Source organism: Camelus ferus, chromosome 4 (assembly GCF_009834535.1).
Source record: "Camelus ferus isolate YT-003-E chromosome 4, BCGSAC_Cfer_1.0, whole genome shotgun sequence".
In the NCBI taxonomy this organism is placed as follows: Eukaryota; Metazoa; Chordata; class Mammalia; order Artiodactyla; family Camelidae; genus Camelus; species Camelus ferus.
In genome coordinates, this window is record NC_045699.1 from 69023640 (window position 1) to 69040562 (window position 16923).

Genomic DNA, 16923 nt, shown 5'->3' on the forward strand with positions numbered 1-16923 from the left:
AAGTGCCACTAAATGTATCAAACATAAAAGGCAAGGAGGGTCTGTACTGACCAAGCCTTTTACCTGCTCCTCTGAGACTAATTGATGCCCTAGAGCAGTGATAATTTAGGACTTCATTTGGATACTTATTTTAAATTGTAGATTTCCCATACCCAATGCCCAGCCTCTGAAAATGAGTAGCTCTGGGTGATGACCAGGATTCTACACTGTTGGTATGTTGTTTCCAGCTGATTTTGCTATGTTTGGTTTGAGGATCAACTACATTTTGAGAAACACTCTTCTAAGGACTTTTTTTTTTTTAACTATACAAATTTTGGTGTAGCAAATGCCCACAGCTCAAATTTGAGGAAACAAGGAATTCTGGATCTTGGCAGCTGGTCCTTGAGAACTGGTAGTGGTATTTTCAGTCTCCTGAGAATCACTGCTACCTGGCTAGTTAGAGACTGAAGTTCTGAAAGCAAATGCAGATACATTAAAGCTTATTGATGGGGCAAGCTTTTGAAATTGGAAGGTGTAATATCAAGAAAGAGTGATTTAAAAAAAGTAATGTAGCTCAGGCATGCAAAAGCCTTCAATTAATGATAAATTTCTCTCCATTAATTGTGATGTACTGTTAGCCCCATTATTAGCTGTGTGTTATATAATAGGTATCCAGTCTGTTTTGTACGAGCCAGAAGCTATTCTTGGTAAAGTAAAAATATATGCCATTTAAAATAAAGGCCTTCCTTTATTATTTGCTAATTCAGATTTATCAAACAAAAACATTAGATGTTAATTATTCTCTTTACCAAAGGCATTCTTTCAAAATTTACTGTAAATTTCTTTAAATTGTGAGCTTGCCTCTGTCTTTAATTACTTAGGGCTTGGTTTATTCATATCTTTTAATATACATTGCCAGTACAAAGGGACTTATTTGTTTCATTAACTGGATCTGATCTTGTAATTTTTGAATAGTGAATGCTCTCTTGTTATCAGAAAAATGGTAAGTGATTCCACAGTGCAGTTGTGGGAGTTGGTGACTATTGATTCAGAAGAACTGAAGTTTTCTTAAAAGCATTAACCCTTAGGAAAGAGATTTATGATTTTTAGGCATGGGCTTAATCCTCTTTTGATGGGAAAATTCTAAAAGACCATTTTAAAAAAATGTTTATTTTTCATTGAAGTATAGTTGATTTACAATGTATTAGTTTCTGATATATAGCGAAGTAATTCAGTTATATGTGTATGTATATAATATATATTCTTTTTCATATTTTTTTCCATTATGGTTTATTACAGGATATTGAATATAGTTCCCCGTGCTTGTCTTGTTTGTCTATTTTATATATGATAGTTTGTATCTGCTAATCCCAGACTCCTAATTTACCCCTCCCCTATCCCCTTTCCCATTTGGTAATGTAAGTTTGTTTTCTATGTCTGTGAGTCTGTTTCTGTTTTGTAAATAAATTCATTTGTATCATATTGTAGATTCCACATGTAAGTGATATCATATGTTTATCTTTCTCTTTCTGACTTACTTCACTTATTGTGATAATATCTAGGCCCATCCATGTTGCTGCAAATGGTATGATTTCATTCTTTTTTATGGCTGAGTAGTATCCCATTGTCGGTATATACCACATCTTTTTTTATCCATTCATCTATTGATGGACGTTTAGGTTACTTCCATGTCTTGCTTATTGTAAATAGTGCTGCTGTGAACATTGGGGTGCATGTATCTTTTCAAGTTAGGGTTGTCTCCAGATACATACCCAGCAGTGGGATTTGCTGAATCATATGGTAAGTCTATTTTTAGTTCTTTATGGAACCTCCGTAGGGTTTTCTGTAGTGGCTGCACTGTTTTACATTCCCACCAGCAATGTAGGAGGGTTCCCTTTTCTCAACACCCTCTCTAGCATTTATTGTTTGTGGACTTTTTAATGATGGCCATCCTGATAGGTGTGAGGTGAAATCTCATTGTAGTTTTGATTTGCATTTCTCTGATAATTACCCATATTGAACATCTTTTCATGTGCCTATTGGCCATTGGTATTCTTTGGAGAAACGTCTGTTTAGGTCTTCTGCCATTTTTTGATTGGGTCTTTTTATTTTTTTTATTTTATTTTTATTTTGTTTTTGAGTTGTATGAGCTGTTTGTGTATTTTGGAAATTAATCTCTTGTTGATCACATCATTTGCAAATATTTTCTCCCAGTCTATAGGTTGTCTTTTTGTTTTGTTTCTGGTTTCCTTTGCTATGCAAAAGCTCGTAAGTTTGATTAGGTCCCATTTGTTTATTTTCACTTTTATTTCTATTGCCTTGGGAGACTGACCTAAGAAAACATTATGATGATTTATGTCAGAGAATGTTTTGCCTGTGTTCTCTTCTACGAGTTTTATTGTGTCATGTCTCATATTTAAGTCTTTAAGCCATTTTGAATTTATTTTCGTGTATGGTGTGAGGGAATGTTCTAACTTTGTTGATTTACATGTGGCTGTCCAGCTTTCTCAACACCACTTGCTGAAGTGATTGTCTTTTCTCTGTTGTATATTATTGCCTCCTTTGTCAAACATTAATTGACTGTAGGTGTGTAGATTTATTTCTGGGCTCTCTATTCTGTTCCATTTATCTACTCTTTTTTTTTTTTTTTGGCCAATACCATGCTGTTTTGTTTACTGTAGCTTTGTAGTATTGTCTGAAGTCTGAGAGGTTTATGTCTCCAGGTTTGTGCTTTTTCCTCAGAATTCCTTTGGCAATTCTGGGTCTTTTATGGTTCCATATAAATTTTAGGGTTTTTTTGTTCTAGTTCTGTGAAAAATGTCATAGGTGATTTGATAGAGGGATCATATTAAATCTGTAGATTGCTTTGGGTTGTATGGCCATTTAACAATATTAACTCTTCCAATCCAAGAGTATGGGATAACCTGAAAGACCATTTTTAGATAGGGCTGGTGCTTTGTGTTACTGTCTTAATGGGGGAAAGATTTTTCAGTTTATCCTAATAGTTAATATAGCTTGCTTTTTTGTTGTTAACTGTCTAGTATATTTCATTAGGACCTTTTCATCTTCTCTCTGCAGATAGGCTTTCTAGGCAGTGTTAATTATTTCAGGTTCCTATTCTAGGGCTTAGTATACTTTTTATAACCCTTTCTTGGGAGACTTTCTTAACGGTTACATTTTAAAGTTTAATTCTGGACTTGAAAAAAACACAAAACATGTTTCCTGAAATTCCAAAGGCATGAATGAGGGAAGGAACTGGAGTTAGCACATGATTGTGAGTATATCTGAAGACCTTACTGGGGGCAGGGACTACATCTTATGTGTGTTTTTTAATCTCATGTGTCTAGCACTGCATGTGGCACCTACTGGGAATTTATTAATAAATGAATGAATGTAGTGCCATTCATCGTGACTGTTAGACTTTACTTGATGAAGAAAGTGCATTATGAAAAAATTTTTTTTAAATAAAAAAAGACAAAAAAGAAAAAGAAAGTGCATTATGTCATGTATTTAGAAAATTTTCCAGAGATGAAATAAATTAGTCTTTTTCTAGATTCTTGTTCCTTATTGGTTGCTACATTTTAGTTAGATGGGAGGAGATAGAAATACTAAATTGAGGTGTCTTCTAAGCATAAAAGATGTACTGTAATTCATTAATTATTGTGTTTCATTTATTCTATAATTACTTTTTTTTCCTAAAAGAGCAAAATTACCTGTTTTCTGTCATTTTTCAGGAGCAGTAGAGAACTGTGGACAATTCTGCTTGGAAGGTCAGCTCTGAGAGAACTGGTAAGTGGTGGTGTTCTTGAATGGATTCTGTGGTTCTTTGTGTAGCTTATATTCCCAAAAAACCCCCTGCCTTCTCTTTGAAGTAGGAGGTAAACACATTTTTTATTCCTAAAACTTTGTAGTCATTATGCATTTCCCACTTTTCCCAGCTGAAATGCAGTGTATCTTATAGCGTAGCTGAAGTTTTCTAAATCTCCACTTTTCTTTGGACCTTAGTGATTTCTTTTCTGAAAAGATGCCAGTGCTACTTGACTGACTGCTGAGGATAGGGGTGCAAATACCATTTTACTACCCCAGGCTGAGGAAGATTCTCAGGTCTTTTCTCTGTTTCATACTTTGCTTGCCTTTTCTTCCTTTTCTGTTTAGCTAGCTGCTTAAGTCACAGAGGCTGAGGTTTCTAGGACATTTCCGAGTATGTAATCAATAGAGGACAGTTCTTCATGTTGGTCCCTGGGTGTTCTGACCCTGTGAGGGTAAAGTGTTAAGATGACGTTCAGTTATTACTATTGTTACTGTAATTAACATAATGAATGTTACACTTTTTTAGAGTCTTAACATTTTTTTGATATGCCTTCATCTGATAATTCCACTTCCAGAAATATATCTTTAAAGAAATCCTGAAAAAATATTGTACAAAGCTCTCTACCGTAGTATTATTCATGTAAATAGAGAATTACAGCCAGCTTAAGTGTATCAACTTTAGAGGAATGGTAGATGAATTATGATCTAGCCACTTGATAAAATATTATGCAACCACTAGAAAGGATATTTATCAAAATTTTCATAATAAGGTTAAGTCATTATGTTAGAATGTTAAACAAAGAAAAGGAGGCTACACAATTCTATATTCAAAATTATTTCAACTGTGAGGAAAATACATGTTAAAACGACTCGAAGGAATATGTAATCCTCAATGTGATCCTAGAATCTGATTAAAATTGCATTTGTATAATTTCCTTATTCTTTTTCAGAATCAGATTGAGGCAGAGCTGAATAAACATTGGCAGCGTCTGTTAGAAGGGCTTTCTTACTATAAACCTCCCAGGTATGGCTATTCCATGGGTCTCGTTTGAGTAATTCCCCTGAGGAACCTGGCATAGATGAAACCATCCTTGTGTAGGATTTCATAATATTGCTGGGTTAGGTTGATCAGAGAGTATACAGTTTGGTTACCAGTGAAAAAGAGTAGGGCACATTTTTTCTACGTGTTGAAGGAAGAGGAGATCCCTTCTAAAAATACAGTTTTGTTGAATCCATTATATAACCCTAGCGTCTGGGGATGAGGACTTGTTAAATACTCAACTGATGTTCCTAATATTTATTTCAGTCTGTCACGTTTGTGTGAGAAACTGTCAGCACCAAAAGCTAGGATATAGCAGTGAACAGTGGTAACAGCAGCTGACACGTGTTGTTCACTAGGTACCAGCTGTTCTAAGCACTAGACTTACTGTAAATTATTTAATCCTCACAACAACACTTTGAGATAGGTACTGTTTTTATTCTTTGTTTGAATATATAGATTTTTTTGTTGGGCAGTGGAAAACAACGATAATAAAATACAAAGTGGTTTAAAAAGAAGAGAATACATCTTGTAGGATGAGACTCTTGTATCTTAATTCCTAGTCCAGATCTCATTCTACTGTGTATCGTAGTTCCCAGACTGCTCTCATTTCCCTTCTACTTCTGAACATCTGTTGATTTTGTTGCATCTTCCCCTCCATCTTCATTCTCTTAGATTAGTGAAGAACTTTCTTTTTTTGATCATCTAGTAACTCTTCCCCCATAATTATTTTGAAGTAACTCCTAGATACTTATTTTATATGTAAATACTTCACCATGTATCTAAAATACAGGGACTTTAAAAGGAAGATAATCACTGTATTACCACATTTGGACATTTTTATTATTGTTGTTTCCATTTTACAGATGGGGAAACTGAGGCACAAAGAGGTTGAGTAAGTTGCCCAAGGTCACACAGCTAGTAAGTGGTAGAACCACGATTCAAACCTAGCAGTTTTACTCTAGTGTCTATGTTCTTAATCATCATTCTGTGTTGCCTCTTTCAAAACTTACTGTTTAACCTTATACTAGCCTTTGTGTTGTGGATTTTCTGTAAAATGTGAAAGTCTCTCTTAAAAAAAAAAAAAATCCAACAACAACATGCTCTAGTTCATAGAATGGGCATTAGTGGCGTGAGTTTTTTTTTTTTTTTAAGATAAAATTTCCTTTTATAGTAGCTTGGGATTTAAAGTCTGACAGATTTTTTTTTTTTAACTGCAGGCTTAATTTAAATTTAATTTTTTTTTAATTAAAAAAAATTCTTTTTAATGTCCTCTTTCTGTTCCAGGATTCAACCCAGGGTAACATTTACATTTAATTATCATGTCTCCTTAGCTCTTAGCTGTTACAGTATCTCAGTCTTTCCTTGATTTTCATGACCTTAAACAGTGTTGAAGAAGACTGGTCAATTATTTTGTAGTAGAGTGCCCTCAATTTGGAATCATCTGATTTTTTTTTTTTCATTATTAGATTGAGGTTGTGGGTTTTTGGAAAGAATATGCAAAAGTGAAGTGCCATTCTTATTACATCAGAGCAGAGGATACATATTATCCATATGAAATCACTGGTGACTTTATAACCTTGCTCACTTGGGTAGAGCAGCATTTGCCAAGTTTCTCCTCTGTAAAGTAAATTTTTTCCTTTTCCCTACTCTGTTTTTTGAAAGTGAAGTCACTAAGTATAGCCCACTTTTCAGTTTAGGGATGTAGTGGAATTAAACTCTACCTTCTCTGGCAGGTAGCATCTATGTATATTACTGAGACTTCTTCTATAGAAAGATTTTTTTCCTTTCTTTCCCATTTATTTACATATATTTATTTATTCATTCCTTTATTTAGATCATTATGGTCTCATTTATTTTATGCTTTGTTTATACCTTGTTCCAGCTTTGGCCAGTGGGAGCTCTTTCAGGTTGGTTTCTGTGTCTTTTTGATAGGCTGCTATCCTTTTGTTTTCTGAGCATTTTCTTACTTTCTGGCATTACAGGATGCTCCAGGCTCATCTAGTATTTTCCCCACCTCAGCTCTAGCATCAGCCATTTCTCCAAGGAATTCTGGTACCTTTTATTAGAGAATGATGTTAGAAATCAAGATCTGGGTGCTGGGTGTACTCCCTGCTACTGGGATGTCGTAACATTTAGGCTTTCCCAGTGGGCAGAGCTAGGTAATATATGTATATGTACTAACAGATCTGGTTTTAAATTTCACTTCAACTTGTTGTTAGCTGTGGGGTTTTTGGTAAGTTATTTATTCTTTCTAAGTGTTGTTAATTTCATTTGTAAAGTGGGCATAGTAATGTTTACCTTCCAAGATAGTTGTAAGGATCAAAAATAATGAATGTAATTCAATATATCTACAAGTAATATAGTTATAACTGTAGTTTGTAACAGACATATACTATATTTATTACTTAGACATAAATAGTTTTGTGTTAAAAAGTCTGTAGAGATGAACTTTTGTGTGTGTATGTATTTTATAGGCACTTAAAGGACAGAAAAAGGTCTGTAGTAAAAATATCTTTAAGTATTTTTATTTTAAACCCCTAGAGGATCATTGAGAATGAGGAAATGATTCACTGTTCTTTTCATAGTCCAAATTCAGCTGAAAGAGTGAAAGCTAGTAAAGATGTAGCTTCACCACTGAAGGAACTGGGTTTAAGAATCAGCAAGTTTTTGGTGAGTAAAAATGAACACTTGCTCAGTTTATTACCTGCAGGATGGATGGATATGCATGGTTTTATTGTTAGTGATTGTTAATGAAAATTTGGTTTATTTCAGTTTGGGAGATTAAATTGAGCATATTGTGTTTCAGAAATGCCCAAGTTGTAGCTCTTCTTGGTAAAAGCCACAAGTCAAGTTGCCTGACCCGTTTACTACATACATACAGAGTTTTCTTCAGCATACTTATGGTGTTCTTTAAGTTGACTAGGTTGTATCTATTTATGTAGCTGTTTCCTTTTAATTTTTGGAAATCCAGATCATGCCTGTTGCTTTATTAATGTGCTTGGTGAATAAGCACAGTTGTTTCTGACATGTAAATTCAGTTGGCATGTAAATTACATATCAGTGGCTACTCCTTTTTTTTCCTGTTTGGGTTAAAATTGTTACGTTGTATGGAATCCAAAAGAATTTTTTTTTTTTAATTCAAGCTCTTCGTTCATTCCAGAGGACAAATCTTTAGATTGCTTTACATGCTATGTGTGGTTTCTAAGCTGAGGTGGCTGTTCCCTCCCTTATGACTTCTGTTTTCAGGGTCTTGATGAAGAACAGAGTGTGCAGTTACTCCAGTGTTACCTTCAAGAGGATTACAGAGGTACTCGGGACTTACTAAAGGTCTGTAGCTGTATCCAACTCCCTTCTCCTGGGTTTATCCTTTTCTTTGTTGGTTTTAGATAATTTAGGGTTTTGATACCAGTTCTCTGCAACAGATAGGTGATCAGATACAGCTATTCTCAGGAAAGGCTTTGTAAGACTTAAAAAAAAAAAAAAACACATCTGCTTAAGCTGAGGTCTGTCCTCAGACTTGGAGGGGTGGAGAGGTCAAAGATTGACATGTTAATCATAGAACCTCAGGATATCAGAGCTGAAAAGAACCTGAGACAACATCTTGCCTATCCGGCCCCTCATTTTACATATGAGAAATTGAGACCAGAGGAGGGGAGCTGGGATTTAAGCACACAGTTGGATATATTTAGGCGAAAAATGTATCCAGAAATGAATGGGCAATTATAATCTTGAAGGGTACGGTGAAGATGTTTACCTTTTCTTCACTAATTGATTTTGCTTATAAGATGGCTTCTTGACTGTTCTCTTTTTCTTCAGACGGTACTGCAAGATGAGAGGCAGAGCCAGGCCTTAATCCTGAAGGTCAGTACTAGTCACCGTTTCCATTCTTTGATGTAAAATCGGACAACAGCTTCTTGACCTTGTTCTCCTGAGCATTGCTGCCTTTGCCTTTTTTGTTGAGTAAGCATTGAGGTCTTAATGAAGAAGCTTCTTATTAACTCATTTGTGAAACAAGAGGCTTTTATCTGCTGGACCCAACTGAAATATTTTTTCAAAAGAGATTCTTCAGCAACTGGGGGTGAGAAGTGGTTCATGGATATTTTTTCTCTAGGTCTAAATGCAATAGGATTAACTTGTATTTTTTTATTTCTTTATCTCTCTCCAACCTTCGAAGTAACCTTCTCACTTAGGATCATGGAATTTGATTGTGTCGTATGAAGTAGTTTCCTATTTGGTACTTAGTGAGAACTAAGTACATCAGTTGCAAGCAATTAGGACATATACTAGTGGCATTTTTGTATTTGCTTTCATATATTTAGGCTATCAGTTTGTAGCACTGTGTGTTACTTCAATTCCCAACTGAGAAATCATGCTAGAAAACTTGTTTATATTATTAAATAATTCATTTTCTCTTGTAGTATTTTACTTGAATCCTAGTTCCTGAAGGTCTTTTGCTTTTTTGAGGCCAAATACTGTGTCTTCATTTCTGTGATTGCTTATATAGATGAGACTTTTCCATCCACACCTTTAAGTGATCTCTTTATCTGTAAATTTAAAATTGAGTATCTTCTGTGCAGAGGTAACTGATTTTGAATCTTTGGGTTCTTCCCAGATTGCAGATTATTACTATGAAGAAAGAACCTGTATTCTTCGTTGTGTCTTGCACCTTCTCACTTATTTCCAAGATGAAAGACACCCCTATAGGGTAAGCCCATTTAGTCCTCTTGGTTCTCTTTACCCTGTAAATTTCAACCGTTTTAAATAATTTATTTATATTTGTGTTCTTTTAAATATCTACCTTTTCTTTAGGTATAAGTTACTGTGTTTCGGAATTTTTTTTTTTTAAGGTTGAATATGCAGACTGTGTTGATAAATTGGAGAAGGAGCTAGTTATAAAATACAGACAGCAGTTTGAAGAGCTTTATAAAACTGAAGCACCAACATGGGAGACACATGGAAACCTCATGGTATGTGGTTATTGGCCCCTTCTGTAACTCAGAATTGTATATCCTTACTCATAGAGCTACAGGTTAAATTATTCATTCACTTATTAACTTAAAACTTTTATATATAAATGATTATTCTTTAGAAAAGTTTAAACATGTCATATGGATCAAAACATTGACTTTAACTAATAGTACTTAATTTGGACCTTTCCCTTTGACTTTGTCTATCCAGTTAATTTACTTTTTGTTCTTACCTAATATGTTCTCAGTGGTTAATGGAACTCTAAATCTAAGATTTTACCTTCTTTATTATCATTATCTATTAAATGTGTGACACTAGTTTAATTGTTTTATATGAGTCTTAAACCAATCTGCATTTAGATTGGAGCATGACCTTTTTGTTTTGAAAATAATACATGTTTATTAAAACAATTCAAGAAAAATACAGACAGTAGCTATTTAAAATATTTAATAGACGAAAAGGGCCCACTTACAATAGCATCAAAAACATAAATTTCTCAGGAATAAGCTTATGGCAATCCAAAATCTAAATGAAGGGAACTTTAAAATGCTAAAACTGTAAAAAGAAGTCATAACCAAATGGAAAGACAAGCCACATTCTTGAATAGAGAGACTCAGTACCATAAAAGTGTCAGTACTTCTTATTTTAATCTATAAATCTAGTGTGATCCTAGAAAAAATACTAACAAGTTATTTCTTTTGTCTTTTATTTTAGAACTAGACAAAACTGGTTTGAAAAAATAAGAGTAGCCAGGAAGCTTTTGAAAAAGGAAAATTAGCTTTATTAGTTGATAAGACTACAGTAATTTAAAGCATGGCATTGGTACATGAATAAACAGACTGATGAACAGCACAGAATAGGAAGTCTAGCTGCATACCAAACGCTGATCAGGAGTTAGTGTATGATAAAGATGGCATTTCAGGTCAGTGGGGAAATGCTAGGTTAGTCAGTTCATGGTGTTAGAACTACTGGGTAGCCATCTGGAGAAAAATCAAACTGTATCTCCATGTCATTCCTTCTACCAGAAGAAAGTCAGAGAGAGATCAGTGATTTAAATTTAAAAGAGTCAACTATAAACATACTAGAAGAAAACTTGGGAGGTGATTTTATTTTTATTTTTTTCGGAGTGGAGAAGACTTTCAAAAAAAAATATTTTGCCATTTTACTTTTGTCTCCTTTTTTTTTTTTTTCACTTTTTTTCTTGGTGAGGGTAGTAATTAGGTTTGTTTGTTTGTTAGTTTCTTTTTAATGGAGGTTCTGGGGATTGAACCCAGGACCTCATGCATGCTAAGCACATACTCTACCCCTGTGCTATACCCTCTCCCCTGGAAAGACTTTAAAACTCTGAAGACATAAAAGGAAAAAAAATGATAAAACCCAGCAACATCAGATCAAAAACTTTTACAAGGCAAAAAACCAAAAATAGTGCTGTAAGCAAAGTAAAAAGACAAACTCATAGCCCAAAAGTTTCTTAAAATAGAAAGAGCTCCTATAAAGCAATAAACAAAACCCAACAGAAAAACAGGCAAATGGAATGAATATATTCACGTAACAACACTCTTACCCAAGGGATGGGATAATGGGCACATATTTTGCTGTATAAACTCATACTTTTAATGGAAAATATTATGATAATATCTAAAAATTAAAAAGCACATATTTCTTGACCTAGTAATTCCACTTTAAGAGTTTATCCTACCTATAAATCCATTCATACTTACAAGAAGTGATTTGTGTAAATGACAAATCTGTAGCATCCACCAGCTTTATTCAGGTATAATTTATATCCAGAAAAGTTCACTCATTTTAAATGTACAGCTTGAGTTTTGGCAGTTGTATGTAGTTATATGCTGCATGATCAAGATACAGAACACTTACGTCTACCCAGAAAGTTTGTGGTCTGTGACCCCAGCCCCCAGCAACCACTAGTATGAGTGAATGAATGTATACGGCATATTACTGGAAGGAAAAACAAAAATCTTTTAACAGTGGTTGCCTCTGGGAAGAGGTTTGGTTGACTGAGCAATAGGAGTTGTAGGGAGGGAGGCTTATTTTTTAACCTTATTTTTATATATGTATTGCCTAATCAAAATAAAAATTTAAATGTGTTTAAAAATCTGACTTTATTTTTCTCCCATTTTTATTCATTGGTCTTGCAGACTGAGCGCCAGGTGTCTCGCTGGTTTGTTCAGTGCCTTCGGGAGCAGTCCATGCTGCTGGAAATTATTTTCCTTTATTATGCATACTTTGAGATGGCACCTAGTGACTTACTGGTATTAACCAAGATGTTTAAAGAGCAAGGATTTGGTAGCAGGCAGACTAATAGGCACCTGGTGGATGAGACCATGGATCCTTTTGTGGATCGGATTGGGTAAGTCTGAACGAATTGAGGTCTTAGAACTTGTACAGTATTTACAGCATTGATACTGTGGTGGTCCTGTGAATGGGTGAGGGGAAGGGGGGTAGGTGTACTTTTCACTTAGTAAGTGGGGAAATAAATGGATGTACTACCACGTTCCAGGTCATACAGGGAGTAAAGACTTGGATTTAGAGGGACACCTTCTCTCCAAATAAGTATTGCATTCTGTTCTTATTGTTTTCGTCTAAGGGGTTCATCCTTTTGTTCTACAAAAAAATCTGTTGAGCAGCTATTGTAGACCAGGCACTGTGCAAATGTTCAGAAGACAATGATAAATAAGGCAGGTGTGTTCCCTGTCCTCTTTGAGGTCATAGTTGGTAGACTTTGAATTTTATAGCAGTGAGTATATCCACATTTTGAGGCCTATTTCCTCTGTGAACAAAGATACACACTTGACCAGTGAGACAGTTTATCTAGGTCAGATGTAATTGGTGTCTATAGAAACCTTTGGTACTAGATCTACGATTTGGTAGGCACAAGCTACAGAAGATTACCAGGCACTTAAATTATAGCTGGTCAAATCGAGATGTGCTGGAATTGTAAAAACGTACAAGATTTAGAAGTCTTAGTATGAAAAAAGAATGTAAAATAACTCAGTGAATTTTTTGACACTAAAGTGTCTTACATGTCACCTTATTGAGGTTCAGAGTAGCATATGTGACACCATGGTGTTGTTTTTCTTTCTAGCTACTTTAGTGCCCTTATCCTGGTGGAAGGCATGGATATTGAGTCCTTGCATAAGTGTGCTTTGGATGACAGAAGAGAACTGCACCAGTTTGCGCAGGATGGGCTTATCTGTCAGGTGAACTTGGAACAGCCTCTTATCTATTCAGATGATGATAGTTGAATCTGTGAAAATGAGGAGAGTCCCTCAGGGAGATAAGGACAAAAAAGGCCTCAGGACAGAACCTTGGGAGTTGTCTGTCTTTATGGAGCCTGTGAAAGAAGAGCAAAGGGGAAGAACATTAAGATGGGATGGTCAGAAAGAAAATGAGGAGAGATCCAGGAAAGTTCTAGAAGCATCGGGGGAAATTTTCGAGTCTCCATTTGAACATGTATTTTGTAATCTTAGATTAATACTATTTAAAATCAGAAGAAATAAATTGTGGGTTAAGGAAAGAATAATTGAAGAGTCCATTAATGAGGTGGTGGGGGGTTTGGAAAAGAGTAAAATGTCAGAATGGGAGAGGGGGGCCACTGTGGGTGAATGGAAGACTTATTAAGCATGATGAGGGATCTTTTGGAAGGGTCGTGACCCTTTCTGTTAAGTGACACAGATCTTTCCTCTTTTCATTAGGATATGGACCGTTTGATGTTGACCTTTGGGGACATTCCACATCATGCCCCAGTGCTTTTGGCCTGGGCTCTCCTCCGTCACACCCTGAATCCAGAAGAGACAAGCAGTGTTGTTCGGAAGATAGGGGGCACAGCCATCCAGCTGAACGTATTTCAGTACTTGACCCGATTACTCCGCTCACTGGCCAGTGGGGGAAATGATGTGAGGCTTGGGCTACTGGTGTTTGAGCATGAGAGTGGGCAAAGAGCAGGGCAGGAGCTCATTAATGAATCATGGTAATAGTAATAATAATTGTAAGTGATGTGGATAATGATAATTTTTAAACTAACCTTTATAGAGCATTTACTGTGACAGACGTTGTGCTCAGGACTTTGTGCAGTATGTTATTTGCAATGCTTCTGTGCACTAGGGATTATCATCCTGTTTTACACATTAGGAAATTGAGACTGAAGAAGATAGAATTTACCCACAGGAATAGTTATTAGCAGTTAGTGGTGGATACTGTTTGCACCTACCGTGTCTGACTGGCAGTGGCAGATGCACCATGCCACTATGGTGTATCTCTTAGAAGATAGCTTTGGTATACTGACTGGAGAAATCTTTTGCGGGTGGTCCTTATTCAACTGTAGCAGGATGAATTAGAAATTCTCTGGAGTGTTGTATTGGGGCTTAGTTTGAATGGCACAGTTTAATCAGCTTGTTTTGACGTGCTGAAATGAAACCTCACTCAGCCAGCTTGTGGGCACTGGTTGATGTATATTGGTGACAGTTCAGGCAGCCGCATCATTCGTACCAGCATCGACTCTGTCCTTTTCAGAGGCTGCATGTGGTTTTCTTCCCCATGAAAACTTTGATCATTTTGATGATGGTTCCCTTTTGATTTTTTTTCTTGACTATGTTGTAGTGTTTGTGGGTCCTGCTTTCTCTTTTCTCCCTTTGTCTTCCTGATCTTGGGACTAAATTAAGAAAATTATGAAGACTCAGGTTCCCTTCCCATTTGTTTACCGAAACTATATTAATACAATGGAATCATATAAAATCTAGAGAAGAGTGGTGTTACTCAGCATTACCCACTGACTCCTTTGTCGTTACAGTGTACCACCAGCACTGCGTGCATGTGTGTGTACGGACTCCTTTCTTTTGTTCTGACCTCGCTGGAGCTGCACACACTGGGCAATCAGCAGGTCAGTGTCTGGCTATCGTTGAGACTGTCTACACTGCCTAGCTTTGCAACCATCTCCCTAAGATACTTCTTCAGAGCTGATGTAATACAGACCCATATACTTCAAGTATAATTTGTTTATTGCTGTTTTTCATTTGTTGTATTATAAAAATGATGCATAGAATGATAAATAAAAAATAGAAAGTGCTAATGAAAAGAGAAAAGTGTAATCCCACTACACAGTATATCCTCTGTTAACATTTCGATGTGTTCCCTTCCAAATATAAAAATATAATTCTTTAGAAATGGAATCACAATGTTTGGTAACTGTTTGGTAACTGCATTTTTTAACTCTGTAGTGCATCTGTCCCAAACATCTGTGGGTGCTGATAAATATTCTGCAATATTTTTTAAATGAAATATTTCAAAGTTATACCAAAGGAGACAAAATTGTATAAGGAACCCTCATGATCCCATCACCAGTTTCCAGGTTATCAGCTCACAGCTGATCTTATTCATTTCTGCCCCTTCCTTCCTTGATTATTTTGAAGCAAATCCCAGACATCATTTAGTTAATACGAATATTTCAGTAAAGCTTCACAACCATTATCACATCTGAAAAAAAAAACATATCTTCAAATAATCAAGTTAGGGTGCAAATTTCTAAACATCATAAATTTGTCATAAGTTTGTTTGTATCAGGATATGAACAAACAAGATCCACACATTATTGGTTGATAAGTCTGTCAGATTTCTTTTAGCCTATAGCTGTGTTGTCCATGATGGTAGCCACAAGCCACATCATTGTTTAATCTATGAATTCTTTAGGGGTTACTAAGTGGCACTGTTCTAACTCTGTCTTTCCTTTTTTGTTTATCGGTTGGAACACTGCTATTAAAAAGATTTGTTTCGTAATATATACAAGTATCAAATCATCTTGTGCCCTTGACTTAACTAATAAAATGTTACATGTCAGTTATGTCTCAATTAAAAAAAGAAATTTGCTCTCATTAACTGTTTAATACTCTGGTATAGAGTACTGTATATGCTTCTTTTCCTGTATTTACCACTTTTTCCTAGCATCCTCCACCAAGTTGGCTAGTGAGGTTTTTAAAATTTTTTTACATAGCGTTGTGAAATCATGGATTTAAACATATTAAACACATTGTGTTTTAATCCATTGCAGTTATTCTTATACTCGGATTGCCCCATCTTTGGCCAGTAAGAGCTTTTTGAGGTTACTTTCTGAATTGGTTTTACACTAACATATTTTGATAGCTCTATTGCTTTTTGATATGACAGAATCTTTCAGGATTATCTTAAAAGATTCTTGTCCCAGACTTAGAATCTGCCTTTTCTCCAAGGAGCCCTGGTTCCTTTCAGTGGGAAATGGCATTTGAGGAGTTCTTTATAAATAAGTCATTGTATTCATTTTTAATGATTAATGACTTATTTTAGAAATTAAAGAAATTGATGAAGTTGATGAAGATGGATATTTATCATTGGAGAGAAAAGAAATTGGTGTTAAGTGAAAGACTCAATTTCTAAAGCTCTAGGGGCACATAGAAGAAGCTTTGTGTCCTTTGCCAAAATTCTGGTTGTATTTGGATCCTACTATACCCCTAGAGGATTGATATTAACATATTGGGGTTACAGGTGTCCTAGTACTTGGAATTAAAAAAAAAATCATTTCACATGCCCTCATTAATTCCCAGTGTGTGTGTGCCAAACTCTGTGCCAGGTGCTGAGGATGAAAACTTAAAAAGGCATTATTCTTGCCCTCTACAAACACAGTTTAGCTGAGCCTATTGCCTCGCATTTACAGGACATTTTAAAATTTGCAGTTCATTTCCCCATACGTTATCTCATTTAATCCTTACGACAACACTGTGAAGGAGATAGTGTTTTCACCATTTTACTGAAAAAGATTTTGAAGTTCAGAAAGGTTAATTTGCCTAACATCAGACAACAGATTAAGATTACATCCCTTACTTTTTAATCCCAGAGTTTTCCTGACATACTAGATGAAGGTATTATTGATATTTCTTTTAACAGAATACAGTTAGAAAAAAAACGATTGGTTCAGCTAGGGAAAATAAGCCATTTTTTCCCCCTCCCCCAACAGGATGTAATCGACACAGCATGTGAAGTCCTGGCAGACCCTTCTCTTCCAGAACTATTCTGGGGAACAGTAAGTATGTCAGAGGGAGTTCTGCTATGATATTCTGTGTAGCAGAAGAGAACAC

At 35.5% G+C, this 16923-nt stretch overlaps 1 protein-coding gene across 2 annotated transcripts in view; it reads left to right on the plus strand.

Annotated features, from left to right (window-relative positions):
• The window catches only part of NUP188 (nucleoporin 188), a 41913-nt gene that overhangs the window by 3539 nt on the left and 21451 nt on the right, over positions 1 to 16923 (plus strand). The window contains exons 2-13 of one of the 2 annotated variants that reach the window (XM_032478592.1): positions 3714 to 3768; positions 4740 to 4813; positions 7417 to 7501; positions 8078 to 8158; positions 8648 to 8692; positions 9444 to 9536; positions 9679 to 9798; positions 11959 to 12170; positions 12906 to 13020; positions 13516 to 13716; positions 14610 to 14699; positions 16803 to 16868. In XM_032478592.1, coding sequence (XP_032334483.1) covers positions 3714 to 3768; positions 4740 to 4813; positions 7417 to 7501; positions 8078 to 8158; positions 8648 to 8692; positions 9444 to 9536; positions 9679 to 9798; positions 11959 to 12170; positions 12906 to 13020; positions 13516 to 13716; positions 14610 to 14699; positions 16803 to 16868 — 1237 coding nt within the window. Of the gene's footprint in view, positions 1 to 3711; positions 3769 to 4739; positions 4814 to 5694; positions 7502 to 8077; positions 8159 to 8647; positions 8693 to 9443; positions 9537 to 9678; positions 9799 to 11958; positions 12171 to 12905; positions 13021 to 13515; positions 13717 to 14609; positions 14700 to 16802; positions 16869 to 16923 lie in introns of those variants that run through there. The other variant, XM_032478593.1, reaches the window with a different exon arrangement.